The sequence below is a fragment of the Microtus pennsylvanicus genome, chromosome 8 (genome assembly GCF_037038515.1).
Source record: "Microtus pennsylvanicus isolate mMicPen1 chromosome 8, mMicPen1.hap1, whole genome shotgun sequence".
Taxonomy (NCBI): domain Eukaryota; kingdom Metazoa; phylum Chordata; class Mammalia; order Rodentia; family Cricetidae; genus Microtus; species Microtus pennsylvanicus.
Window position 1 is genome coordinate 19,712,671 of NC_134586.1, and position 27,883 is coordinate 19,740,553.

The 27,883-nt window shown below is 40.6% G+C and overlaps 1 protein-coding gene across 2 annotated transcripts in view; it reads right to left on the reverse strand.

Moving 5' to 3' along the window:
• LOC142855956 (C-type lectin domain family 2 member D11-like) overlaps positions 1–27,883 on the reverse strand; it is a 105,487-nt gene that overhangs the window by 73,114 nt on the left and 4,490 nt on the right. Inside the window, exons 2-5 of one of the 2 annotated variants that reach the window (XM_075982634.1) lie at positions 13,715–13,846; positions 10,548–10,732; positions 9,902–10,008; positions 6,987–8,963 (exon numbers count right to left, since the gene is read on the reverse strand). In XM_075982634.1, the coding sequence (XP_075838749.1) occupies positions 8,849–8,963; positions 9,902–10,008; positions 10,548–10,732; positions 13,715–13,846 (539 nt within the window). In that variant the 3' untranslated portion in view covers positions 6,987–8,848. Of the gene's footprint in view, positions 1–6,986; positions 8,964–9,901; positions 10,009–10,547; positions 10,733–13,714; positions 13,847–27,883 lie in introns of those variants that run through there. The other variant, XM_075982633.1, reaches the window with a different exon arrangement.

The window sequence follows — 27,883 nt, forward strand, 5'->3', positions numbered from 1 at the left end:
GACCCTTGTCACTGACTTCTAAGTGCGGGACTACAGGAGAGGCCAATTCGGGCTGGAAAGAGATCTCAACAGGAACAGTGGTGCCTGAAGACTCAGGGTCCTTCCCAGTGGAGCAACAACAGTGGAACCAAGGATAATGTAGACACAGCTCCAGAATCTTCCAACATCTAGGCCTGATCTCAGAAAGCTGCCCTCACCTCACAGCAAGGCTATCAAATTAGGAAGCCATGTGTGGATTAATTCTTTGGCAGGGGCTGAGCTCTCATGATTCAATCCCACTCACTTACACTGCATCCATCAGCTGAGAACGAGCCTCCCCTGCTTGGCCTCTGCAGGGCAGTAGACATCTGAACACAACAGAGGCCATATAGGACTATCTCTTGAGCCCATGAGTTCAGACCATGTGACTCCTGCAGTCAACTGTAGGAATATCTCACTGCTGAGTGTTTAAGAACGAGGGTATAATTTCCTTGACTTTCTTTACCAAAGCATACAATGTTGCAGGTCCTACCATCTTCCTTTGAATTGTGGAGTGAAATAGAAGCAAAGCAGAGCCTCCAAGCAACTTTAGGGGGCACACTGTGTGACTCCTGTATATTAGAAAGGAAGTCTCTAATTACCCCCACTTCTCTTTTCCTTCCTTCCTTCCTATATCCCTCCCTCAACCCACCCATCTTTCTCTCCCCTCCCTCCCTCCCTCTCTCTCTCTCTCTCTCTCTCTCTCTCTCTCTCTCTCTCTGTGTGTGTGTGTGTGTGTGTGTGTGTGTGTGTGTGTGTGTGTGTGTGTGCAAACATGTATGCTCTCTCTATCAACCTCAGAACCTCACCAGTAGGTGCTGGTGTTTGTTTATTTATCTTGGACATTCTGGCTTGTATACAATGAAATCTCAATGTATCTTCTATTTGCATCGCTATAATAACTAAGGATATTGACCATTTCTTTAAGTGTTTCTCAGCCATTTGTGTCCATCTTTTGAAAACTCTCTGGTGAGATGTATACAACACTTTTTAATTGGGTTATGTGTTTCTCTGATGTCCTGTTTTTGGAGTCCTATACATATTTTATATATTGGCAATATATCAGATCAGTTGGTAAAAATATTTTCATTTCTGCAGGCTGCCACATTGTTGAATGGCAGTGTCCTCTACTGTGCAGAAGCTTCTCAGTTTAAAGGAGCCCCATTTATTTATTATTGATTTTCGTGCCTGTTCTAATAGTATCCTGTTCAGAAAGTCTTTTCCTGTGTCAATGAGCTGAAGGCTATTCAACACTTTCTTTCCTGCCAGGTTCACTGTGTCTGGTTTTCGTTGCTGTCTTTGACCCAATTGGAGCTGAGTTTAGTGCAGAGTGGTAAGAATGAACGAGACTGCATTTCCTGACAGGCAGCCATTCAGTTTGACCAGCACTGTTTGTTGAAGATGCCGTCTATTTTCTCATGTATATGTGTTGATGGAGAGGGTCCCTTTGTTCTGGCTGCCCTGACTAGCTTACACCGAAATAACCACACAGAAACTGTATTAATTAAATTATTGTTTGGCCCATTGGCTCTAGCCTCTTATTGGCTAACTCTCACATTTTGATTTAACCCATTTACAATAATCTGTGTATCACCACAAGGTCATAGCTTACAGAGAAAGATTTAGCATGTCTGACCTGCCATCTCAATGGTGGGTCTCTGATTTTGCTTTTCTCCTCCCAGAATTTAGTTCTATCTCCCTGCCTACCTAAATTCTGCCCTATCACCAGGCCCAAAGCAGTTTCTTTATTAACCAATGAAAGCAACACAAATACAGAAGGACCTCCTACACCATTTCCCCTCTTTAAACAAACGGAGGGCTTTCACTTTAACATAGTAAAATCACATATAACAAAACAGTTATCAAGCAAGAATTACAGTTACAATATTTATATCTCCTTTTCTTTTATCATAACTGAGGAAAACTATAACTATCTATCTATTCTTCAAGTCCATCAAAGCCTCCAGAAGGATATAATATTACCTAAGTAAACAAGAAGTAAGCAACTTCCAAAACTCTAGAAATAACAGAGACATCTTGCTGCCTGTACAATCACACAAAGTTCTTCTGTACAGTCGGGACATCCATCTTCACCCTACAGGCCCTTTGTATGGAGCAGATATTTCCATGAAGCAGGAAATTTTAAAGAAAGTTCAGTCCCTTTCTTCTGTGTCCTGCAGAATGTCTCACAGACTCTTTCATGAAACAGGAACCCTGAAGAATCATCTCACCTTTAGACATCTATCTGTGGGTTCTTTATGTTCAGTTTATCCAACAGTCCAGGCAAGAGCAGTTTCTTGCCCTAATGGCTATCAAACTCTATAAGGAGCCTCTTTGATGCCCATCTTTTTTTTTTTTTTGAAGTAGATTGGTGCTGCCAGTAGCAGACGTGTCTCATTGTCATGAAAAGTCCTAAGTTATTAAAACATTTTAAATGCCATAATCTGTAGTCTTTGAAAGATATAAAGAATGCCTATCTAACTGATATATATCTCTATATATCTAGAAAATCTAACTAACATAACTACAAACTTGACTATTATAGAGATTATCTATTAGCCTATATTTCTTAATTATACATTACATTTTTAAATGAAGTATACAATCACAATACCTTAGTCAAGATCAGAAATACATATGCATATAACAAGACTGATCTTTAATTTATATCAATAAAGCAGGATTTATACCAATGTAAATTATTCATATCTATATCACGTATGTATCGTTTCTTTCTCCCACATCAAGTGTCCATAGGTGTGTGGACTTATATCTCTGTCTTCAGTTCAGTGCTGATGATGAATGTGTCTGCTTTTATGCCAATACCATGCTGTTCCTATTGCTATAGCTCTGGAGTAGAATTTGAGGTCTCAGATGGTGAGACCTCCAGCAGTTCTTTGTCTCATCAGGACTGTTGTAGCTATTCTGAGCTTTTGTGTTTCCATATACAACAGAGAACTGTCCTTTCAAGCCTTGTGAAGAATTGTTTTGGGATTTCCTGATAAGTGCATTGAATCTCTAGATTGCTTTATGCAGAAGAGCCATTTTCATTATATCAGTCTACCAATTCATGAGCATGCAGAAAGTTTCCATTTTCTGATACTTTCTTCAATTTCTTTTTTTAAAATATTTATTTATTTATTATGTACACAATATTCTGTCTGTGTGTATGCCTGCAGGCCAGAAGAGGACACCAGACCTCATTACAGATGGTTGTGAGCCACCATGTGGTTGCTGGGAATTGAACTCAGGAGCTTTGGAAGAGCAGGCAATACTCTTAACCACTGAGCCATCTCTCCAGCCCCTTCAATTTCTTTTTTCGGTGTTTTATGGATTTTTTAATCATAGAAGACTTTCACTTGTTTGGTTAGAGTTATCACAAGATATTTTAAATTTTTTGAGGCTTTTATGAAAGGTGTTGTTTTCATATGAGTTAATTTTTTGTCCTGTTATTACTGAAAGTGTTCATCATTTGTAGAAGTTTCCTAAAAGAATTTTTAAAATCACTTGTGTATATTACCCTATCATTTACAACTAAAGATATGTTTATTCTTCTTTGCCTGTTGGAATCCCTGATCGCCTCAGATGTCTTCATTGTCCTAGCTAAGAGCTCAAGTACTAGATGAACTAGGTATGGACAGATGGACGTCCTTCTCTTCTTCATGACTTTACTGTGGATACTTCAAGTTTCTCTCCATTCACTTTGGTGCTATAACTGCCTTTGTTGTGTTGACGTATATCACATGGACCCACAGTCTCTCCAGGACTTTTACCATGAAAGGATGTTTGATTTTATCAAAGGTTTTTCTTCATCAGATAAGATGGTCATGTGGTTTTTGTTTTTCAGCCTGAATCTAGTAGATGACATTTATTTATTCTTCTATGCTAAATGACTCTTGCATCTCTGGGATGAGGTCAACTATATCATGGCAGATGATCTTTTTGATGCCCTTGGGATTCTGTTTGTAAGTATTTTATTGAGGTTTTTTTTTCATCTATGTTCACAAGAGAACTTGGGCTGCAATACTCCTTTTTTGACAGATCTTTATCTAGTTTAAATACCACGGTAATTGTTCCTGAGGGGTGGAGTCAGGCAGGCAGAGTACTGGATAGATCATGGCCCTTTCTCTTCACCAGTGGATCCACAGGTCCAGGATTTTTTCTCCTCTCCATGATCAAGCAAACCATAAACCAATTGTGTCTAGGTGCAATATTTTATGGAAATCTGCCTGGAAGGTGGGTAGTTGAGTCTCAGTGGTTAGACTGGCTATGAACTTCCTGGTTTCAGTCTTCATGAATGTCCATAAAGAAGTTCCTGGCTTATGGAGAATTGGGGCCAAAAAAGAGAAAACAAAACAACTGTAACTATATGGACTTGTCACTCTTACCTTTAGGAAGTCAGAGGACCTGCTGATGACCCCTTTGCCCTTATGATGTGTAGTCTACCTATGCTGGGTGTGCTGTGTGCACAGGGGACCCCAGTGATGCTGTAGCAGTGTGAGGACCGCAGGGTATGAGACTTTCCATATTTGCTCAAGGCTCCATGTCAGGATTTCTTTACCCACACAAGGTTATCATACTGGAACTTGTGAGCAGGCTCCAGGCAAACATACAGCGTAACAAACTGTCTAATGAATAGTCCCTCCCTGTGACTGTCACAGGACCTGCAAGGACATAGGGAAAGAATGATTAGTCATTTCTGTCTTAGGAGCTCCTTGATATGAGATTCATCTCTCCCTTAGGAGAGCAAAAGACAGGAGATGGTCCAGTATTCACCAGTCAAGAACATGCCTAAATTATATTTCCTTTCTATTTATCCTTCCTATCTTCCTTGAACTTTTTGTCTTATATGTAGCTTCCAATCAACACTCAGGACCTTAGCCAGATTTAGGAAAATGTTGGCAAGGAAGAACAGGCTGTTGTTGGACCCCAGGGAGAGGGGCCACCTCAATCTGAGAATAATATCTGGATGAATAGTTCAGCAGTTATACTTGCCCGCAGATGGGTGGCCTGGTGCAGTTTGGTGACCATCTGTCTTCTGATAAAGGCAGGGAGTACAGGTCCCTCATACAGCAGAAATTACCACCTATTCGTCATCTAAGAAAAGTTTCTTTTCTTTTTTTTCCAATTTTTGAACATAGGTTTCTTTGAACATAGGTTGGGCTCTAGAAAAGTTAAAGTACAAGCAGGAAGCTAGACAATGGTGGTGCTTGCCTTTAATTCCAGAACTAGGGAGGCAGAGACAGGCAAAACTTTGTAAGTTCAAGGCCAGCCTGGTCTACAAAAGCTAGTTCCACGATGGCCAGGGCTTTGCACAGAGAATCACTATCTTTAAAAACAAAACAAAAAAATTAAGTTCAAGCAGGATAAAGAAGTACTGAAGAGGCCACTCCCATAGCCAATTTTAGGGCAGCCATACTTGCTGCTTTGTTCCCTGGAACTTTGGGGATTTCTTTATTAGGCCTTTTACAGTTCACAATAGCAACCTCTCTTGGCATACATAAGGCCTCTTACAGGGCCAATATATTTTTGTTGTTGTTATTTAATTTATTTATTCTCAGAGTAGGTGGAGAGAGACGCCAGATGCCGGCCAGAACCTTACCAGAAGGCCACAACCACATAGTGATACACAGATTAATAGAAATGGGTTATTTAAGATATAAATGTTAGCCAATAAGAAGTGAGAGCTAATAGGTCAAGCAGTATTATAATAATACAGTTTCTGTGTGGTTATTTCTTATAGTAAAGAGGCAAGTAGGCCTGCTTTTTATTCTGCCCAGGTCCCATACGGCTAGCTTAGCCCCAGAATAATTACATGGAAACTGTATTCATTTAAACACTGCCTGGCCCATTAGTTCTAGCCTCTTATTGGCTAATTCTCACATCTTGCTTTAACACATATTTAGTAATCTCTGTAGCATCATGAAGTAGTGGCTTACTGGGAAAGATCCTAACCTGAGTTCATCTCGGGTTAGAGAATCATGGCGTCTGCCTGACTATGCTTACTCTCTCCCAGAATTCTGTTCTATCTTCCCCGCCTACCTAAGTTCTGACCTATCAAGCCAAGCAGTTTTCTTTATTGACCAATGAAAGTAACACATAGACAGATGACCCTCCTACATCAATTTCTGGTCTGGGCAGCTGGGAAACAAACAAGGGACCTCCGACTACACTTCCTACCATTGAGCTTCATAAAAATCTTGTCTCCCTCACCACCAATGCTGACCTCTCAATCCCCACCTTATCAGGGGCATCCTATGAACACAGAGAAGAAAACATGCTTTGATTAATTGGGTCATGAAGATTTGGGTCAGTGATCTTTCTCCTCCAATCTCTGGGATTAACATGTATGGTAAATAAGAAAATTAAAATTGTTATATGCAAAGTAATTTCAATATGAGGAAATATTTATTTATTTTAGAAAGTGTCACACTGTTTATCTGAAATAAAATAGATTGAAAATAAGAGTGGTTGCTAAATGAACTAAGTATAGAACACTGAAAACTGCTATTTTCCTGAATGAGATAAGTTGCATGGTCCTTAGTGGCATTGTAGACAAGGGATGTCAACATGGCTCAAGACAGCAGTATAGACCATGGCCCAAGTCATAAGCATCAATCAGCATGGCCTCCAGTGGCAGCAGGGACCACAGAAGCCCAAGGGCCCTGGTGGTAACAGGAGCCATGGTATCAACATGGCCCCCAGCAGTGTCTCAGACTACAGACACTACATGGCCTCAGGGGACAGCACAGACCACTAACATCAACATAGCCCTACACAGACCATGAACATCCATATGGTCTCCAGAAACAGCATGATCCATGGGTGTCGACACAGACTTGTCGTGGACCAGCCTCAACAAAAAATACCTCTTGCCAGGGTTGAGGCATGAAGTTTTAGAAATATAAGAATATGAAGATGCATGAAAAATAATAAAACAAAAACCATAGAAAAGTACCAGGAGGGCATTTAAGTGAATACTGAAATCAACCACGTTTATTTTTCCATAAGTTTTTATATCCAATACAAATGGAGGTGGGGAGGTGGGGGAGAAAGGTAACAAGAGACTTTATATACATAATACAAAGGACAACTCAAACAGTTAATTGCTTTAACGCTTTGAGACATCAAATTATTAGCATTTTGTTGTTTAAGCAGTAAAGTACCTTAGACCATGAATCCTGAAGACAGCGACTGCCCAGGTGACCTCACAGTTATAAAAGAAGGAGCAGATGTACATTTGTATATCCTGACCACCTGTCAGAATAGAATGGACCTACTTGTATGGGCTATCTTAATGTCAAAACAATTAAGTAATCACATGCTGAGTTGGAACAGGCAAATAGCTTGTAAGCTACTTTGAGGAACCTACAACTCTCTAACCATCAGACAAGGTGGAAACAGGCTCACATTTTGGGGCCTCCACACAGCCTGTAGAGGTAGACAGAACCAATACAGCTGCAGCCGTGCACACACCACGTACAGCAACATGGCATGTGGTGGCAGCACACAGCATGGAAGTCTTTTGAGATGGCCCAAACCAGAAAATACACTACTCTCCTTGGGCATCCCGCCATTCCTCAGAGACAGGGTGGTCATGAGGGTGCATTAGGGGGCAGAGCCTGTGAGAGATCCAGGCTGCTGTTTACCATCCTGCCAGCGTTAGGTTTTTTGAGGTCCAATCAAGAAAATAAAAAGGTCTCCATTACAGACATACTGATGTTGCTCAGAGACAGGGTGATCATACAGTACCACTAACACCAGTCTGGGATATGCTCTTGTTGCCCAGAGACAAGGGGATCTTTCCGATGGGCAGGGTATCTGGGGGCAGAATCCACTGGAGCTCCAGGTCTCTGCACATCTCTGTGCCCTCAGTGAAGGCACTTTAGGTATGACCATCACACCTGTGGGCTGAGGGCAGCTGCACAGCAGTGCTAGCTCTAGATGTAGATCAAAAATGAAGGAAAAACCTCACCCTACAAGTCAACATCTTGAATCAATCTTCAAATATTTTTAAAAGGTTCTGATAACAGAAATTACATACATGCCAGAACACATTTACTGGAGATAGAGTCATTCTCTCTGCCACTCTTCCCTGACTTTCTAACAGCAGGGCCTCACTCCAGCTCTGGCTTGGATTGCAGCAGCTGTGGCGTCCATGTCTGAGGCTCCTCCTTGGTGATTGCAGACCTATGATGCAGCCTGCAGCAGGATTCCCAGGGCAGTGGGGAGAGAGTGCGGGAGAGATTCCTCTGTCTCCCTCTAGCCCTCTGCAGGAGCTCTGTGTTTCATTCATCTTGACTCAATCCTGTCCTTCCTTCATTGTTTGTTTGTTTGTTTGTTTTCAGGGGAGGACTGAAAAAGGGTTTCTGTGTGTAGCTTTGGGGCCTGTCCTGGCACTTTCTCTTTAGACCAGGTGGGCCTCAAACTCACAGCAATCCACCTGCCTCTGCCTCCCAAGTGCTGGGTTTAAAAGCATCTGCCACACTGCCCAGCTTCCCCCTTCATTTTTAAAAGTACTTGTCATTCAAAGTAAAAGCGAATGAAAAAATTTCATTGTATGGATATAAAAGTAGTGGTTACTAATACTGATATGATTGTAATTCATATGGTCAACCCATACTAAAACACTTATTTAATTTAGAATCACCCATACTCTCCCAAGTAGCCGTAAGTATAGTTGTCTCTGATAATTTTCATCATTGATGTCATTACAGAATATGAATTGCTTGGGATATTTATATAAGATAAAATATAATGCTGTAACTGTAGATGACATGTTACAGATCTCTCATGATGACTTTGACACACTACACAAGCTATGAATCTACTAAAGTATAGCTTTGGGCTTGCTACAAATCCACTTCCTACTTATGTAGTCCCTACCACTGCTGATCCCTCTGTCAGTCAGGTAGGCATGGTTTCCATCTCCTCGGATGGGAATCCTAAAACAAAAAACAAACAAATTTCTGCAGAGTCGGCCACTGCATTCCCCCAGCAATGATATCTCACTTGTGTCCACTGCTTGTTTATAGCACGAATCACAGAAAGGCAGAGGCCATGAGGAATCACCAGCACTGCTGTTACACCCAGTGACTTTTCCATTCTCAGGGTTCCATTTGGTGACCACACCTTTGTCACTCATCCATGTTGGACCCTGTACTGTGTGTACAAAGCATTTGACTGCTGCCATCTGCCATGTTCACATGAACTTCATTCATGCATGGGTATCATCCCAAGGGGGGGTTTCAATTCTATCTTGAAGAATCTCCCACATGTATGAAAGGGGGAGAAAAGCACTTAGTAAATGCTAAAGGTCTTTACTGATGGACATTCACTGTTCCAGTGAAATGGGTCTGTTCAAAATGGCTATGCTCACATCCAAACACTGTCCTGGGTAATCTTGATGATGAAACTTTAGAGAAGGTTCCCAATACACATGGAGTCTCTGCTTCAGTGACAGGAGCAGCTGTGCACACAGCTGTCTGACAAGTCCTGTCCAGCAGTTCCGCGGTGGCTTCCTGGGGTTTCAGAGCCCTTAGTGGCCATCAGCAGTTCTGTCTGCATCCCACAAGGGCAGTTAGCAGTAAGGAGAGATTTCCAAGTGCTGAGAGAAGACAGCATCTACCCCAGATGCCATCATCAGGCTAAAGATTTGGATTGAAACAACACGAGGTGACTCTGACAGATGTAAATTTGCCAAGATGTGGATACTGGGGACTCCGTGTAACACACAACCAGACCCAAGGCACACCTCCAGCCCAAGGGTTTCTCCCTTTCAAGTTGAGTTCTCTTCACATGACTCAGCCTTTCACCTTTCACAACAACTCACACAATCACAACACTTGAACACAGTAAAAGAAAAAGCTTTCTGAAAACATACAAGTTGTTATATTCAGTGTTGTCTGTCCACATCCAAGGATGCTCTGATGACTCTCTGTGCAGTCCGATCCAGGCAGCAGAATGCCCATTTTTTCTATCCAGGAAATTCTGTCAAAAACACAAAAAGCAAATGCATGTGCCTGTCAGCTTCAAATGACCCTTGAGTGTCTCCAATCTACAGCCTCTTCTCAGGATTCAACAGGTTTGAACTGAGTGTAACAGACAATAGCCCTCAGTTCTCAGTGGATGTATTTTTCTGTCATAATCCATAGTACACTAACAACCACCCATCCTTCAGTGACTGAGAAAGTCCCTTGTTAAGCCTGTATTTACAGTTATTAGCAGTTGTCACCTTAAGTTTAAAACACCTGCCAGCTCGGACAAAAACTTACTGAGAACCATGATTCTCAAATGTATATTTGGCCTTGCATGCTGACTATGAGCACTACAGGAGAGAATATCTTTGGAATGTCTCATTGCTACAGTCAGATGTGTTATCATCACAATGGCACATGCTAACATGAGCCCCATGTCCCCCAGTGCCTAGGGTGGGAACCTTCCTCGTGTTCCAGCTTTAAGCTCTCTATTGCAAGGCAATACATATCACACAGGAGCAAACAACAAACCAACTCCCGATCCTTTCTTACCAGCTCCTCCTGACTGTCAAATTGAGTTAGATGGGCCCCCAGCTCCATGCAGGAGGTCAGGCTGGATGTCCAGTTACTTGTGTGTTCAGAAAAATAAAAACATTTACTTCCAAATCCAATCCAGTCTTCTGGGCAGATGGTATTGCCATGCTTAGGGTTCGCAATGGCTATTTTTTCCTTTTTCACTAAAATGTACACAGTGCAATTACATATCATAGATAAACATTTCCATTTCTTGTCTCTTTGGCTAAGCATTCAATCTCTGTTGTGAGGTGTGTGTTTTCACTGTGCCTTTCATTATTGATCTCTAAGAGACTCCTCCTAGCATGGTGATCTCCCACTAAGAACCTTCATGTGGGACTCTAAGGAAACACTTCTCTTCTTTGTATTTTGAATTTGGGGACAGAATATCTCTATCTCTCCCTGTATGGCCTGGATCTCACTCTGTGGACTATACTTGTCTGGATTTTGTAATAATCCACCTGTCTGTACGTCCTGAGTGCAGGGACTAAAGACACCATACCCTGAACAAAATCATAGTCATTACCCCATGAGGACTCTTCCTGATTGCTGGAATCCTACAGGATCCTTTCCTGTGATCCTGTTTCACATCCTGCTTTTGTAATGACCAAATGAAGAGAACTTCTCACTTCTCTGGATTTAACTATGGCAAAATACCAGCATGTAAAACATGACATGATCAAATATACCTTCATACAAAACTTTGATCGAGGCCTTCCTGTTATCATGTACACATACATTAAATCCACATGAATGTATGCTGGCTCTCGTTAGAGGCTGTCAGAATGGCAATTATCAAGAAATCTCACAGCAGATGTCAGAACTCTGCAGAAATAGGGACACTTATTTATTGCTGGTGAGAGTATAAACTGATATATCCAGCATGGAGACTCTTTTTTAAAGGTACAAACAAACCTTTTGTGACTCAGCTATGTCACTCCAGGGCATATATGAGAGAACACACATCATAACACAGAGACCTGCACATCCATGTCTACTGCTGCCCCATGTACAATAGCAGCAAAATAGACCTGACCTAGATGTCCATCAACTGATGAACAGATAATAAAAATGTGGTACTTTTGTAACACAGAAAGTTATTCAGACATAAAGAAACTTGTAGAAAAGTAGGGATCTACAAAGGATAATATTAAATAAAGTCAAACAAGCTCAGCAAGAAAGAGACCCCATGCACTCCCTCATATGCTTGTCCCAGCCTGGGATCCACAGTGTGAAGAGCTGTGAGTGTGAGCATGGTGTAACACATAGACAGGAGCACAAGGAAGGGTGACATAAGGTTACAGGGAAGGACAGGATGCTGCAAGGGCCCAAAGTCATGAAAAAGTTATAAAGAGCATCGCTTTTCTAGTTTCAACTTTGCTAGTGTTTTTTTTTCCAATTTGTGGCTGACAAGTGTATAAAAATGTAAATATAGTGAAAGTCTAAAACCATAACCAAAGCTCCAAGGCTTCAGAGTGGCTTTTCTAACCCTGTGAAAGTTCTGAGAGATACATAGGATTTGGTACGTGGCCAGTGTTGCTGTGGCTATGCTAATAGAGCATTGCGATATGCTCATTTGTGGGTCTACCATAATAGAGTTGTTTTGTGTGTGTGTGTGTGTGTGTGTGTGTGTGTGTGTGTGTGTGTGTGTGTGTGTAAGAAGCTCTGAATGTTGGGCTGCTTAGAAAAATAACATTTTTATTTCATAACTTTGCCTTTTTCTTCCATTAACAGATAAGAACGAATGCATGGCTCTTTTCAAGGGCTACTAAGCCTAGAAATAAGTGATTCATAAGAAATATTAAATACTAAAAATGACTCATACACACTTATTTTCAGTGGAGATCAATTTCTTGTAGCTCTTCACAGTTCTGATACACAGTACCACGAAGCTTTAATGAAAGGAACAAATGCAATGGCACTGAGGGCAGCTATCACTTCTTTTTAACTGAGTCTTTTCAGAGATATACTACAGTTTAGGTGACACTGTCTACATCTATAAATGTTTGCCCGTGTTTGACTTGTGTATTATTCATTGACATAGCTAATGTTGATATTATAAAACAATATCATGAATTATTTACTCCACCTATGGCAGCAAAGTTGTAAAGATTTCATCACATTATTCAAAATAGTCTTAAACTAGAAGCTTGGGAATCACATATTTCTGGAATAATCTACTTAGTATTTTCAGACCATAGTTGAAGATGCTAACATAAACCATGGGTTATTGGGGTTTTCTCCCTTCCCCAACCATACCACTCTTCACTGCCCTCACTTCTCCTAGCTATGGCAGCTTCCTAACGGCACCTCCTTTGAGTTTTCCTCTCCTTGATCTCTGCCTTGAATTGCTGTAGGAGATCCTACTGTCAGTAGACTTTAGGTTACCCACCGACTGAGGAGTGGCCTAATATATTATTTATGCCAATGTGAAGTGTACATCCATGAAGGCATAAGTCACAAACAATCCCACACCAGTTTGGAATTATGATTAATAAAATGGTTATTTATTTAAAGGGAAAAAACTTACAGATCACCATCCCAGACAGCAGCCCTCTGCGCGATCAGGAAAGGAGTCTAGTAGCTGGAAGCGGAGATGGAAGCAAGAGAGCTAGCACACAGCTACAGCTGCTTTTTAAAGCAAATGTGACCTTGCCCAAGTGGGCTGGTATCTTAAAGGCTATTGGCTGAAGGAGTGGAAGGAGCTCCTGTAGCACATCCACCCTCTTTTCTGGCTGCAGGATGCAGTTTTGTTCTCCCTTCCAGCAGAGGATATTCACTTGCAAATCTGCCCCTAAATAAATAACCATCTATTATTCTCAATTCTGAACTAGTGTGGGATTTCTTTTAAGCATCCTTCTTCATTGAATAGTTTCCCCAGGTGGACATTTGTCTCCTACATCTCTCTAGAGGTTGCTGAATGTCCTCTTCCCAGAGATGCTGAGCCTGGCCTCCTGTGCACACCACAGCCTGTGCTGTTCCTTCACTGCCTCTTCCTGCTAGACCCTAAGTTTCTAGGGAACAGGAACTTCCAGTGTGTTTTCTCTCCAGTCCATCACACAGAGCCTGGCTCACAGTGCTCAGTAAGTATAACTGACAGTGTGGATGTGGACAGAATGCTGCAGAATCTGGAGAATGTCACTCACCTGACAATGACAAAGCCACAGAAAGTGCAATCACAGCTACAGTGAGGATGATGATCACTGCACAGCAGTAGTAAAGGCTAGCAGGAGACACATGAGAAACGGTTCTGAGAAATTTTTCTCGGAGCCTTTTACCTGCAAAATATAAATGTAAGAATATCGACTTGGAGAATTTCGTATGGAAAATTAAAGAAACGTACCACAAACACCCGCTTTACAATTGCTTATGACTATTTGAAAGAGTGCTACAAACCCCTTTCAGAGGAGTCCCTGATCCATAAAGAATGGCCATAGTGTGAAAACCAGAAGGTCCTGGATAGAGGTACTGCAGAAACTAAGAGATCATGGATGCAAACCCAAACTACTATACCCAGCTAAGCTATCGCTCACTATCAATGGAGAAAACAAGACATTCCAGGACAAGAACAAATTTAAACAATATGTAGCCACAAATCCAGCCTTACAGAAAGTAATAGAAGGAAAATCACAACCCAAAGAATCCGACATTGCCAACACTGACTACAATAACTCAGGCATCTAGCAACCCTTCACCAGCACAACTCAAAGAAGGGAGACACACAAACTCTACTACCAAAAACAATAAGAATAACCAGAGTAAAAAACCATTGGTCATTAATATCACTTAATATTAATGGTCTCAATTCACCTATAAAAAGACACAGGCTAAGAGATTGGATATGAAAACAGGATCCAACATTCTGCTGTTTGCAAGAAACACATCTCAACCACAAAGACAGGCATTTACTCAGAGTAAAGGGTTGGGAAAAGGTTTTTCAAGCAAATGGTCCTAAGAAAAAAGCAGGTGTGGCCATACTAATTTCTAACAAAACTGACTTCAAACTAAAATCAATCAGAAAAGATCGAGATGGACACTTTATACTCATAACAGGAACAATTCATCAGGATATAGTCTCAATCCTGAATATCTATGCCCCTAATATAAGCACCCACTTATGTAAAAGAAATATTACTAAAACTCAAGGCAGACATCAAACCACACACACTAGTAGTAGGAGACTTCAACATACATCTCTCACCAATGGACAGGTCAATCAGACAGAAACCTAATAGAGAATTAAGAGAATTGTTGGAGGTAATGAAGCAAATAGACTTAACAGACATCTATAGAACACTCCACCCAAATAGGAAAGAATATACCTTCTTCTCTGCAGCTCATGGAACCTTCTCGAAAATTGACCACATACTCGGAAACAAAGGAAACCTCCACAGATACAAAAAAAAAAAATCAGTGTCCACCTGTGTCTTATATTTTTTTGGTTGTGAGCCCAGCCTTTAACGGCTGAGCCATCCCTCCAGGCCCACCTGTGTCTTATCAGATCACCACGGATTAAAGTTAGAAGGCAACAACAATGTTACCCCCAGAAAGCCGACAAACTCATGGAAACTGAACAGTCAACTACTGAACCACACCTGGGTCAAGGAAGAAATTAAGAAAGAAATTAAAGTCTTCCTTGAATTTAATGAAAATAAAGAGACAACATACTCAAACCTATGGGACACAATGAAACCAGTCCTAAGAGGAAAGTTCATAGCACTAAATGCTCATTTAAAGAAAACGGAAAAAGCATACATTGGGGACTTAACAGCCCACCTGAGAGCTCTAGAAAAAAAAGAAGCAGACGTGGCCAGGAGGAGTAGAAGACTGGAAATAATCAAACTGAGGGCTGAAATCAACAAAATAGAAACACAGAAAACAGTCCAAAGAATCAATGAAACAAAAAGTTGGTTCTTGGAGAAAATCAACAAGATTAAAAAACCCCTATCCAAACTAATTAAACAACAGAGAGATAACACACAAATAAATAAGATCAGAAATGAAAAGGGGGACATAACCACAGACACAGAGGAAATTCAGAGAACCATTAGATCTTACTACAAAAGCCTGTATGCCACAAAACTGGAAAATGCAAAAGAAATGGACATTTTTTTAGGTAAGTACCATATACCAAAGCTAAACCAAGACCAGGTGAATGATCTAAATAGACCTGTTAGTCACGAAGAATTAGAAATGGTTATCAAAAATCTCCCTTCCAAAAAAAAGCCCAGGACCAGATGGTTTCAATGCAGAATTCTACCAGAACTTCCAAGAAGAGCTAATACCTATACTCCTTAATGTATTTCACAATATAGAAACAGAAGAGGCATTGCCAAATTCCTTTTATGAAGCTATAGTTACCCTGATACCAAAACCACACAAAGACCCAGCCAAGAAAGAGAATTACAGGCCTATCTCACTCATGAACATCAATGCAAAAATTCTCAATAAAATACTGGCAAACCGAATCCAAGAACACATTAGAAAAATTATCCATTATGATCAAGTAGGCTTCATCCCAGAGATGCAGGGCTGGTTCAACATACGCAAATCTATCAATGTAATCCACCATATAAATAAACTGAGAGAAAAAAACATATGATCATTTCATTAGATGCTGAAAAAGCATTCGACAAAATTCAACACCCCTTTATGATAAACGTCTTGGAGAGATCAGGGATACGAAGGTCATACCTAAATATAATAAAAGCTATTTACAGCAAGCAGACAGCTAACATTAAATTAAACAGAGAAAAACTCAAAGCCATCCCACTAAAATCAGGAACACGACAAGGATGTCCACTCTCTCCATACCTCTTCAACATAGTGCTTGAAGTTCTAGCAATTGCAATAAGACAACATAAGGGGAACAAGGGGATTCGTATTGGAAAGGAAGAAGTTAAGCTTTCGTTATCTGCAGATGATATAATAGTATACATAAGTGACCCCAAAAACTCTACCAAAGAAATCCTACAGCTGATAAACACCTTTGGTAATGTGGCAGGATACAAAATCAATTCCAAAAAATCAGTTGCCTTCCTATACACTAAGGATAAGGAAGCAGAGAGGGAAATCAGAGAAGCATCACCTTTCACAATAGCCACAAATAGCATAAAATATCTTGGGGTAACTCTGACCATGGAAGTGAAAGATCTATTTGACAAGAACTTTAAGTCTTTGAAGAAAGAAATTGAAGAGGACACCAGAAAATGGAAGGATCTTCCTTGCTCTTGGATTGGGAGGATCAACATAGTAAAAATGGCAATTCTACCAAAAGCAATCTATAGATTCAATGCAATCCCCACCAAAATCCCATCAAAATTCTTCACAGATCTGGAGAAGACAATAATCAACTTTATATGGAAAAACAAAAAACCCAGGATAGCCAAAGCAATCTTATACAATAAAGGATCGTCTGGAGGAATTACCATCCCTGACTTCAAACTCTATTACAGAGCTACAGTATTGAAAACAGCTTGGTATTGGCATTAAAACAGAGAAGTCGACCAATGGAATCGAATAGAAGACCCTGACTTTAACCCACAAACCTATGAACACCTGATTTTCAATAAAGGAGCTAAAAGTATACAATGGAAAAAAGAGAGCATCTTCAACAAATTGTGCTGGCAAAACTGGATGTCAATATGTAGAAGAATGAAAATAGATCCATATCTATCACCATGCACAAAACTCAAGTCCAAATGGATTAAAGACCTCAATATCAGTCCGAACACACTGAACCTGATAGAAGAGAAAGTGGGAATTACTCTACAACACATGGGCACAGGAGACCACTTCCTACATATAACCCCAGCAGCACAGACACTAAGGGCATCATTGAATAAATGGGACCTCCTGAGACTGAGAAGCTTCTGTAAAGCAAAACACACTGTCACTAAGACAAAAAGGCAACCCACTGACTGGGAGAAGATCTTCACCAACCCCGCAACTGACAAAGGTCTGATCTCCAAAATATATAAAGAACTCAAGAAACTAGACCATAAAATGCTAATCAACCCAATTATAAAATGGGGCACTGAGCTGAACAGAGAATTCTCAACAGAAGAAGTTCAAATGGCCAAAAGACACTTAAGATCATGCTCAACTTCCTTAGTGATCAGGGAAATGCAAATCAAGACAACTTTAAGATACCATCTTACACCTGTCAGAGTGGCTAAAATAAAAATCACCAATGATAGCCTTTGCTGGAGAGGTTGTGGAGTAAGGGGTACACTCATCCATTGCTGGTGGGAATGCAAACTTGTGCAACCACTCTGGAAAGCAGTGTGGCGGTTTCTCAGGAAATTCGGGATCAACCTACCCCTGGACCCAGCAATACCACTCTTGGGAATATACCCAAGAGAGGCCCTATCATACAACAAAAGTATATGCTCAACTATGTTCATAGCAGCATTGTTTATAATAGCCAGAACCTGGAAACAACCTACATGCCCTTCAATGGAAGAATGGATGAAGAAAGTATGGAATATATACATATTAGAGTACTACTCAGCAGTAAAAAACAATCACTTCTTGAATTTTGCATACAAATGGACGGAAATAGAAAACACTATCCTGAGTGAGGTAAGCCAGACCCAAAAAGAGGAACATGGGATGTACTCACTCATATTTGGTTTCTAGCCATAAATAAAGGACATTGAGCCTATAATTTGTGATCCTAGAGAATCAAATTAGAAGGTGAACCCAAAGAAAAACATATAGGCATCCTCCTGAATATTAACCTTCATCAGGCGTTGAAAGGAGACAGAGACAGAGACCCATATTGGAGCACCGGACTGAAATCTCAAGGTCCAAATCAGGAGCAGATGAAGAGAGAGCACGAGCAAGGAACTCAGGACCACGAGGGGTGCACCCACACACTGAGACAATGGGGATGTTCTATAGGGAACTCACCAAGGCCAGCTGGCCCGGGTCTGAAAAAGCCTGGGATAAAACCGGACTCTCTGAACATAGCGGACAATGAGGACTACTGAGAACTCAAGAACAATGGCAATGGGTTTTTGATCCTACTACATGTACTGGCTTTGTGGGAGCTTAGGCAGTTTGGATGCTCACCATACTAGACCTGGAAGGAGGTGGGTGGTCCTTGGACTTCCCACAGGGCAGGGAACCCTGATTGCTCTTTGGGCTGACGAGGGAGGGGGACTTTATAGGAGAGGGGGAGGGAAATGGGAGGCGGTGGCGGGGAGGAGGCAGAAATCTTTAATAAATAAATAAATAAAGATATAAAAAATAAACTAATAATTATAAAAAAGAAATGTAAAAAAAATAAATGAACGAGTTGATGAGAAATATTAAATACTAGAAATTATTTTTAGTGGAGGGCAATTTGTTGTAGCTGTTCCCAGTTCTTATACACACTATCATGAGGCTTTAATAAGAGGAACCAATGCAACAGGCCCTGAGGGTGACTGTTACTTAGATACACATGACAGTTTAGATTATACATACTAAGTCTTGTGGGCAAATGTTTGTCCATGTCTAGACTTGTGTATTAGTCATTGATATGGTTAAAGTTGATTTTATAAAACAAAATCATTAATCTTAACTCCAGTTATGTCAGGGAAGCTGTATAATACTTTCTCACAGTATTCTGAATAGTCTAAAAGCTCAGGAACAGCATATTTCTGGATCATCCTATTTAATATTTTCAGACCATAGGTGAAGATATTAACTGAAACCATGAATCATGAGGTGGTGGGGTGTTCCGTACCTTCCCCAACCATATTACTCTTCATTGCCTTAGCTGCCTTTAGCTGTAGCAGCTTCCCCGAGGCTCCTACTTGGATTTTTTCTCCTCGCCCTATGCCTTGATTGCTCTTTGGGCTGACGAGGGAGGGGGACTTGATTGGGGGAGGGGGAGGGAAATGGGAGGCAGTGGCAGGGAGGAGGCAGAAATCTTTAATAAATAAATAATAATTAAAAAGCAGCCTAAAAAAATAACAAAAAAAAAAAAGAATGGCCATGGTAGAAAGAAGACTAGAGATGCCAGAAACACAACTTTGGCCAGGGGTGATCTAGTTACTGAACTAAGTAAGGGTGATCCACTACATAACCTTAAGGATTCCATGACTCCCAGATCTCACTCACATGGAAGGATGGACTGTGCATCCCATGCCATGTGGGTAGATGAGCAATTGTCCACACCATGAGGGTGAATGAGACAAAATCCCACTGGAAGAAACTGGCTGCAACCTTTCTAGGGGCAGTAAAGACATTCATAGTCTGGAACTGAGACTTACTGTCCAGTGCCTTGTGTGTGGTGACAACTTTGGGAAGCAGGGTCGGGACCCTGAACCAGGTTTCTCTACAAGAGCTCACATTCCATCTGCCTGGCCACCAACTCCTATGTAGACCAGCAGCTTCAATTAGTGAGTTTTTCCCTTCCAGTCAGCTTAGTGGTTTCTCTGAACACAAGGACTTGACTGGTGAGCTCCTCTGGTGTTCCTAGAAACAGGGGGAATGCCCCCAACCAGGGTCTGCAAGGTCACGGTTGAGCCCTTCACTGACATTTATCTGTAGTTGCTTCCCATAGCCAAAAACTTGAGCAGATCACTTGGAAGTGGTCCTTTTGCTACCGCACAGAGTGGTCCTGGCCTCTGATTCCTGTGCCAATGGGTCTTGAAATTGTCCTGGCTTAATTCTCAACCCACACACTATTTTGGAGACATCCAGTTAGTTGCCTTGGGTTTTTGCCATTTTCACCATTCTCACATTCTTAATCATGGGAAACAAACACTCAAAAACTTATCAGAAACTTATCAATCCAACCTTCCACATGGGATGTCTTTAAGAGACCCTAAAATGCTAATATTTAATGCCTTATTTGCAGATTCCCACACTTGTCTATCTTTATTCAAAAATATGGCCAAAGTACCCTTTAGATAATAATCTAAAGTGGTCACCTAACGGCACCTTACATCCTGATATTCTGCGAGAGCTTTCTAACTAATACCTCCACTCTCTTAAATTTCTTGTCCAAAAAATGCTATAGAGTCTCACCTTCTAAGGTACAGCTGTCTATCTCTCAGGTCATTTACTTGAGAGTAACTATTACCCCACCCCAAAAAGTTATTACCCTAAACAGAAAAAAAAACTAATCCAGTCCCTTCTACAAAAGAGGAGGTTTTATGGTTCCTGGGAATAGCTGGCTTCTTACGTTCCTGGATCCCCTCTTTTTCTCTCCTTACCCACCCCTTATATGAGTCTGCCCTTGACTCTCAACACAATCCACTCCCCATCCCATTACTTTGCCCTTCTAGAGGCTCCAAGAGGCCCTTATCCAGGCTCCAGCTCTCCATCTCCCGGATCTAACACATCCCTTCTCCCTCTATGTAACAGAGAAGGAGGGGTATGCCCTTGAGATCCTAGCACATCAGCTGGGACCTTCCTTTTCAGCTGTAGCATACCTATCAAAGAAGCTAGACCTTACCACTAAGGACTGGGAACCTTGTGTATATGCTTTAGTGGTCACTGAGTTCCTTATTCATGAGTGAAAGAAACTAACCTTTGGGTCACCTACCACTGTCTTCTCCCACCACAATCTGTCCCATCTCTTAACTTACAAAGGCTTACAAACCTTACTCCTTTCCCAAGGTCTTTCCCTCCAAGTGGCACTAGTGGAAGATGCCACACTCACTTTCCAATGCTGCCCACCCCTTAATATCTCAATTTTCCTCCCTCAGCCTAATACTATTTTCCATCTCATTCCTGTGTAGAAACTTTAGAGGATCTACTGCCCTACCCTTCACATATACAGAAGGATAAATTGCCCCAGGCACTTATACCCAGTACACAGATGGCAGCTCCTTTTTATGTGAGGAAACCCTTAGAGCAGGCTATGACATAGTGTCACATACTGGGATGGTGGAGGCACAGACACTCCCTGCCCATATCACTAACCAGCAAGCTGAATGAATATCCTTCAACCGTGCCTTCCAGTTGGCAGAGCAGTAATCATTAAATGTTTACACAGACTCCAAATATGTCTTTGATATCCTCTGGTCCCATGCAGCTGTCTGGAAAGAGCCCAAGATTCTGACAATAAAAGGAGAATCCAAAACTAACTCAGGTTACATTATGGACTTGTTAAAGAACACCCATCTCCCCAAAGCCATAGGAATTATTCACTCTCAATCTCATCAGACCAACAATTCCATTATTTCCAGGGAAAATAACTGAGCTGACCAAGTAGCCAGGACAGCAGTACTCCAAGGCCCAAACCTACCTCAAGTACCTCAGGGGGTTATACAGTACAACCCACATTCTTGCAGACACCCCCTGACACCGGCAAATTCCGTCTGCCCACATCAGCTCTTTCATCCTAATAGCAAGACTCTTGTTTCACTTTGTCAATGATCACCCCCAACCCACCCCCAAGGACTTAGAGTTCTTAAAAGCTATCACTGCCTCTTGTAAAGTCTGTCAAAAGTCAGATCCCAAGTCTAAATATCATAGCTTCCCTTTTCCTATCCACCAGGCCAGGGGCTCCCTTCCAGGAACTGACAAGCAGCTTGATTTTACTTATATGCCCACAGTCAGATGGGATAAATATCTCCTGGTTTGGGTAGAAATGATGTCTGGGTTGATTGAAGTGTTTCCCACCACTAACAACAGGGCCCTGACAGTTTCCGATGTTCTTCTCCAAGAAATTATCCCCGGTTTGGAATCCCAACCTCTCTTCGGTCAGATAATGGCCTAGTGTTTACTGCCCAGAACTCTTAAACTTTATCTAAGGCTCTTAACATTCCCTGGCATTTTCATATCCCATACCATCTTTTCTCAGGGAAAGGTAGAATGAACTAAACATTCCTTTCAAAAAATATTCTTTTTGAGCCAGTGATCTAGGCTAGAGCTGCCTGAGGCTGGTAACTCCACAGGAGCAAGACTGAGCCAGTAATCTAGTCCAGAGCAAGCCTGAGGCAGTAAAGTCCACAGGAACAGAACTGAGCCTGCAACCTATGTTGACTGAGGTTTCTGTCCTGCCCAGTTTCAAGAGTTGTTAAGTCCCAAAGAAATCACACAAAGGTCTACATTAATCATAAACTGATTGGCCCATTATCTCAAGCTTTTTATTAACTCTTATAACTTGTATTAACCCATTATTCTTATCTATGTTAGCCACATGGCTCAGTACCTTTTTCAGAGGGGTAGTCACATCTTACTTCTTCTTTGGATAGGACAGGACTCCAGAGGAATGGGCTTTCCTCTTCCCAGAATTCTCCTGTTATCATTGACTTGCCTCTACTTCCTGCCTGGCTACTGGCCAATCAGCATTTATTTAAAATATAATTGACAGAATACAGACAATTGTCCCACAGCAGACCTAGCCCACAGCAGGCCTGAGGCAGCAAACTTCACATTAGTCACAGGAAAAATCTATCAAGAGGAAATCTCAATACTGAACATCTATGTCCCAAAAACAAGGGCACCTTATATATAAAAGAAACACTTCTAAAGCTTAAATCAAACATTAAACCCTACTCACTAATAGTGGGAAACTTCAACACTCCACTCTCACCACTGGACAGGCCAGTCAGACAAAAATTTAACAGAGAAATAAGGGAACTAATGGATGTTATGACTCAAATGGACGTAACAGACATCTGTAGAACATTCCATCCAAACATCAAAGAATATACCTTCTTCTCATTACCTCATGGAACCTTCTCAAAAATTAACCACATACTTGGTAACAAAACAAACCTCAACAGATACCAAAAAAATTGGAATAACCCCATGTATCTTATCTGATCACCAAGGCTTAAAACTAGAACCCAACAGCAATACTAATTTAAGAAAGCCCACAAACATATGGAAATTAGTGCTTACCTGAATCATCAATGGGTCAAGGAAGAAATAAAGGGAGAAATTAAAGACTTCCTAAAATTCAATGAAAATGACCACACAACATACCAAAATTTATGGGGAACAATGAAAGCAGTGTTAAGAGGAAAGTTCATAGCATGATGACTGAGGTTTCTGTCCTGCCCGGTTTCAAGAGTTGTTAAGTCCCAAAGAAATCACACAGAGGTCTGTATACATTAAGAACTAGTGTATTAACAGAACATTTGAAAATTTTAGAACTAAAAGGAACAAACTCACCCAAAAAAACTAAAAGGCAAGAAATAATCAAATTGAGAGCTGAAGTCAACAAAACAGAAACAAAGAAAATAAAAGAAAGGAATCAATAAGAAAAAGAGTTGGTTCTTGAGAAAAATCAACACAATAGACAAACCTTTATCCAAACTAACCAAAAGGCTGAGAAAGAGTATCCCGATTAACAAAATCAGAAATGAAAATGGGGACACAACAACAGACAGTGAGGAAATACAGAGGATCATCAGGTCATATTTCAAAAACCTGTACGCCACCAAATTGTAAAACATAAAGGAAATGGACAACTTTCTGGATAAATATCACTTACCAAAATTAAATCAAGACCAGATAAGCAAATTAAATAGACCTATAACTGCTGAAGAAATAGAAACAGTCAACAAAATCTCCCAACCAAGAAAACCCCAGGACCAGATGGTTTCAGCTCAGAATTCTACAAGATTTTCAAAGAACTAATACCAATACTCCTCTAATTGTTCCACACAATAGAAACAGAAAGGACATTGCCAAACTCTTTTTATGAGGCTGCAATTATTCTGATACCCAAACTACAGAAAGACATTACTAAGAAAGAGAATCACGGACCAATCTCACTCACAAACATTGATGCAAAAATACTAAATAAAATACTGGCAAATCGAATCCAAGAACACATCAGAACCATCATCCGCCATGATCAAGTCTGCTTCATCCCAGAGATGCAAGGGTGGTTCAACATATGAAAACCTTTCAACGTATTTCATCATATAAACAAACTGAAAAATAAAAACCACATGATCATCTCATTAGATGCCAAAAAAGCTTTCAACAAAATACAACATCTCTTCATGATAAAGGTCTTAGAGAAAGCAGGGATACAAGAAACATACTTAAACATAATAAAGACAATATACAGCAAACCAACAGCCAACATCAAACTAAATAGAGAGACACTCACAGTGATCCCACTGAAATTAGGAATAAGACAAGGTTGTCCACTTTCTCCATATATATTCAAATAGTTCTGGAGGTCCTAGATAGAGCAATAAGACAACAAAAGGAGATCAAGGGAATAAAAATCAGAAAAGAAGAAGTCAAATTCTCACTATTTGCTGATAATATGATAGTTTACATAACCCCAAAAATTCTACCAGGAACTCATAAACACTTTCAGTAATGTAGCAGGATACAAGATTAACTCAAAAAAAAAAATCAGTAGCCCTTCTGTACACAGACGATAAATGAGCTGAGAAAGAAAGATAAACGTCACCCTTCACAATAGGCACAAATAGCATAAAATATCTCAGAGTACCTCTAACCAAACAAGTGGAAGACTTGTATGACAAGAACTTTAAATCTGATGGGCAGAGATGGTGCACACCTTTAATCCCAGCTCTCAGGAGGCAGAAACGGGAGGATCTCTGTGAGTTCGAGGCCAGCCTGGTCTACAAGAGCTAGTTCCAGCACAGGCACCAAAGCTACAGAAAAAAAAAAAGAACTTTAAATCTTTGAAGAAAAAAAATGAAGAAGACACCAGAAAGATCTCCCATGCTCTTGGGTAGGGAGAATTAACATAGTAAAATGGCAATCTTACCAAAAGCAATCTACAGATTGAATGCAATACCCATCAAAATCCCAGAAAAATTCTTCACAGACCTTAAAAGAATGGTACTCAACTTCACATGGAAAAGCAATAAACCCAGGAAAGCCTGATGGATGACGGTCATCTGTCTATCTGTTGTTTTCATTGGTTAATTATAAAGAAAGCTGCTTGGCCTGATAGGGCAGAATTTAGATAGGCGGAGTAGACAGAACAGAATGCTGGGAAGAAGGGAAGTGAGTCAGTTGCCATAGCTCTCCTCTCTGAGTTGAATGCAGGTTAAGAATATTCCCAGTAAGATATCACCTCGTGGTGCTACACTCATTAGAAATGGGTTAATTAAGATGTAAGAGTCAGCCAATAAGAGGCGAAAGCTAATGGGCCAAGCAGTGTTTAAAAGAATACAGTTTCCGTGTGATTATTTTGGGTAAAGCTAGCTGTGCAGGAGCCGGGCAGCAGGAAGCAGCCGGCCACTCCACACTACAGAGTAGCACCCAATGTGGGGCCTAATCCACTTAAAAACCTTAGAAGGCTTTAAAAAAAAGGGGGGGGAGAGAGAGTTTAACGCTGCTTTTTGCTGTTTGTGGGTGGCTTGCCGCAAAGAAATTTTCCTGACTCAGCAGCAGGAAAAAACTGGCTGTTTTAAAATGCTGGCTTTCTGGGCTGTGCTGCCATCGTGATCTCTGTCTGGCTTCTGCGGGAAACAGAGCTTTAGAATGGAGCATTTGGAGTAAAGTGCTATGGCTTGCTTGATGGCAATGTGGACTGCTGTGTGCCTGGAACTGTGTGTGGCTCAGGGGCACCAAATGGCTCTGAGGCAAGAGCAGCTCAGCTCCACCATGCTGAACTGTGCTGCTCTCAGGCAGGAACTATCGTAATTACCTTAATAACAGCGTGGTTAAGGTTTAGACTGGGCAGGACACAGGCGGTACCTTATTACCTCTACATGGTGTAACTTAAGTTTTTAAGAACTGCTTAACATTTTAAGAAATGCTCCTGGATAGCAAAAAAATTACAGATTCACAAAAACAGATTCAGACATAAAAGACCACTAAATGGATCACAGTGTTGGATGGGTGTACGTAGGCTTGAGAGAGAGAAGAAGAAAATATAGAGAATAAAGTTAAAAGAGTAAAGTCTTTAAAGAGACAGAATAAAGTAAACTGATAGAGTAAAAATAAGCCACATAAAAATGGAAAATTCACAGAGAGTCTGGATTCTTTGCATTATTGTGTTTTCTTTAAAATTGTTGACTGTGAAGGAGCTAAGTACAGAGAGACATTTCATTATATGGGCTGCCAAGCAGAACCAGAATAGATATCATAAGGGTATGACTTCAGAATTTGGGTCTAAGGATATGATGCTTTGGAGATGGTCTTCTTTTGTTTTCACAAAGGATGAGACCATGTAGATTACTTCTATCCCAATATGGTATGATAGACCACGCCCTCCTGAAAGGTTTCTGTTAACACTCTCAAAAAATTACTTCATTCAACTGCCAACTGAGATGAACCTGACACAGAGGTTACCCCATGAAAGATATGATTAACAGTGCCCCCATACAGCAGGAAGCAGCTTGGAGAGAAAAACTGTGCCCATATTCCCAAATATTGCTTATACATTTTCTTTTACATTTAAAGGGGGATATGATATAGAGATGAAGAGCATGCATTTGTATGGATTTTAAGGTCAATTTTGTTATATGTATATGTGTTTCTGCTCTTGATTGAGATATTGTGATTGTGTCGTTCATTTAAAAATGTAATGCATAGTTAGGAAATATAGGTTGTTAATGGATAATCATCGATAATAGTCGTTTGTAGTCATGTTAGATTTTCTAGATGTGCACAGATATATTTCAGATAGGTATTCTTCATATCTTTCAAAGAATACAGAATATGGCATTTAATGTTTTAATAACATAGGGCTTTTCATGTCAATGAGACACATCTGCTCCTGGCAGCACCAATCTACTTCAAGAAGAAGATGGGCATTGAAGAGGCACCTTATGGAGTTGGTTAGCCATTTGGACAAGAAACTGTACTTGCCTGGACTGTTGCATAAACTGGACACGAAGAACCCACAGAGAGAGGACTGCTAAATTTGCCTAAAGGTGAGATGTCTTTTGGGGTTCCTGATTCATGAAAGAGTCTGCAAGACATTCTGCAGGACACAGCAGATAGTGACTGAACTATCTTTGAAATTTCCTGCTTCATGGAAATGTCTGCTGGAAACTTTGGGCCTATAGGCTGAAGATGGATGCCCCAACGGTAGGGAGGAACTTTGGATGACTGTCCAGGCAGCGAGATGTCTCTGTCATTTCTAGAGTTTAGAAGTTGCTTATTTCTTGTTTGCTTAGGTAATATTATATCCTTCAATGGAATTGAAGAATGGTTAGTTATAATTATAGTTTATCTTAGTTATGATAAAATATAAAGTAAATATAAATATTGTAACTGTAATTCTTGCTTTATAACTGTTTTGTTATATGTGATTTTACTATGTTAAAGTTAAAGGCTTCCTTTTTTTGTTTAAACAGAAAAAGGAGAAATGATGGAGGAAGGTCATTGGTTAATTAATAAAGAAACTGCTTGGCCTG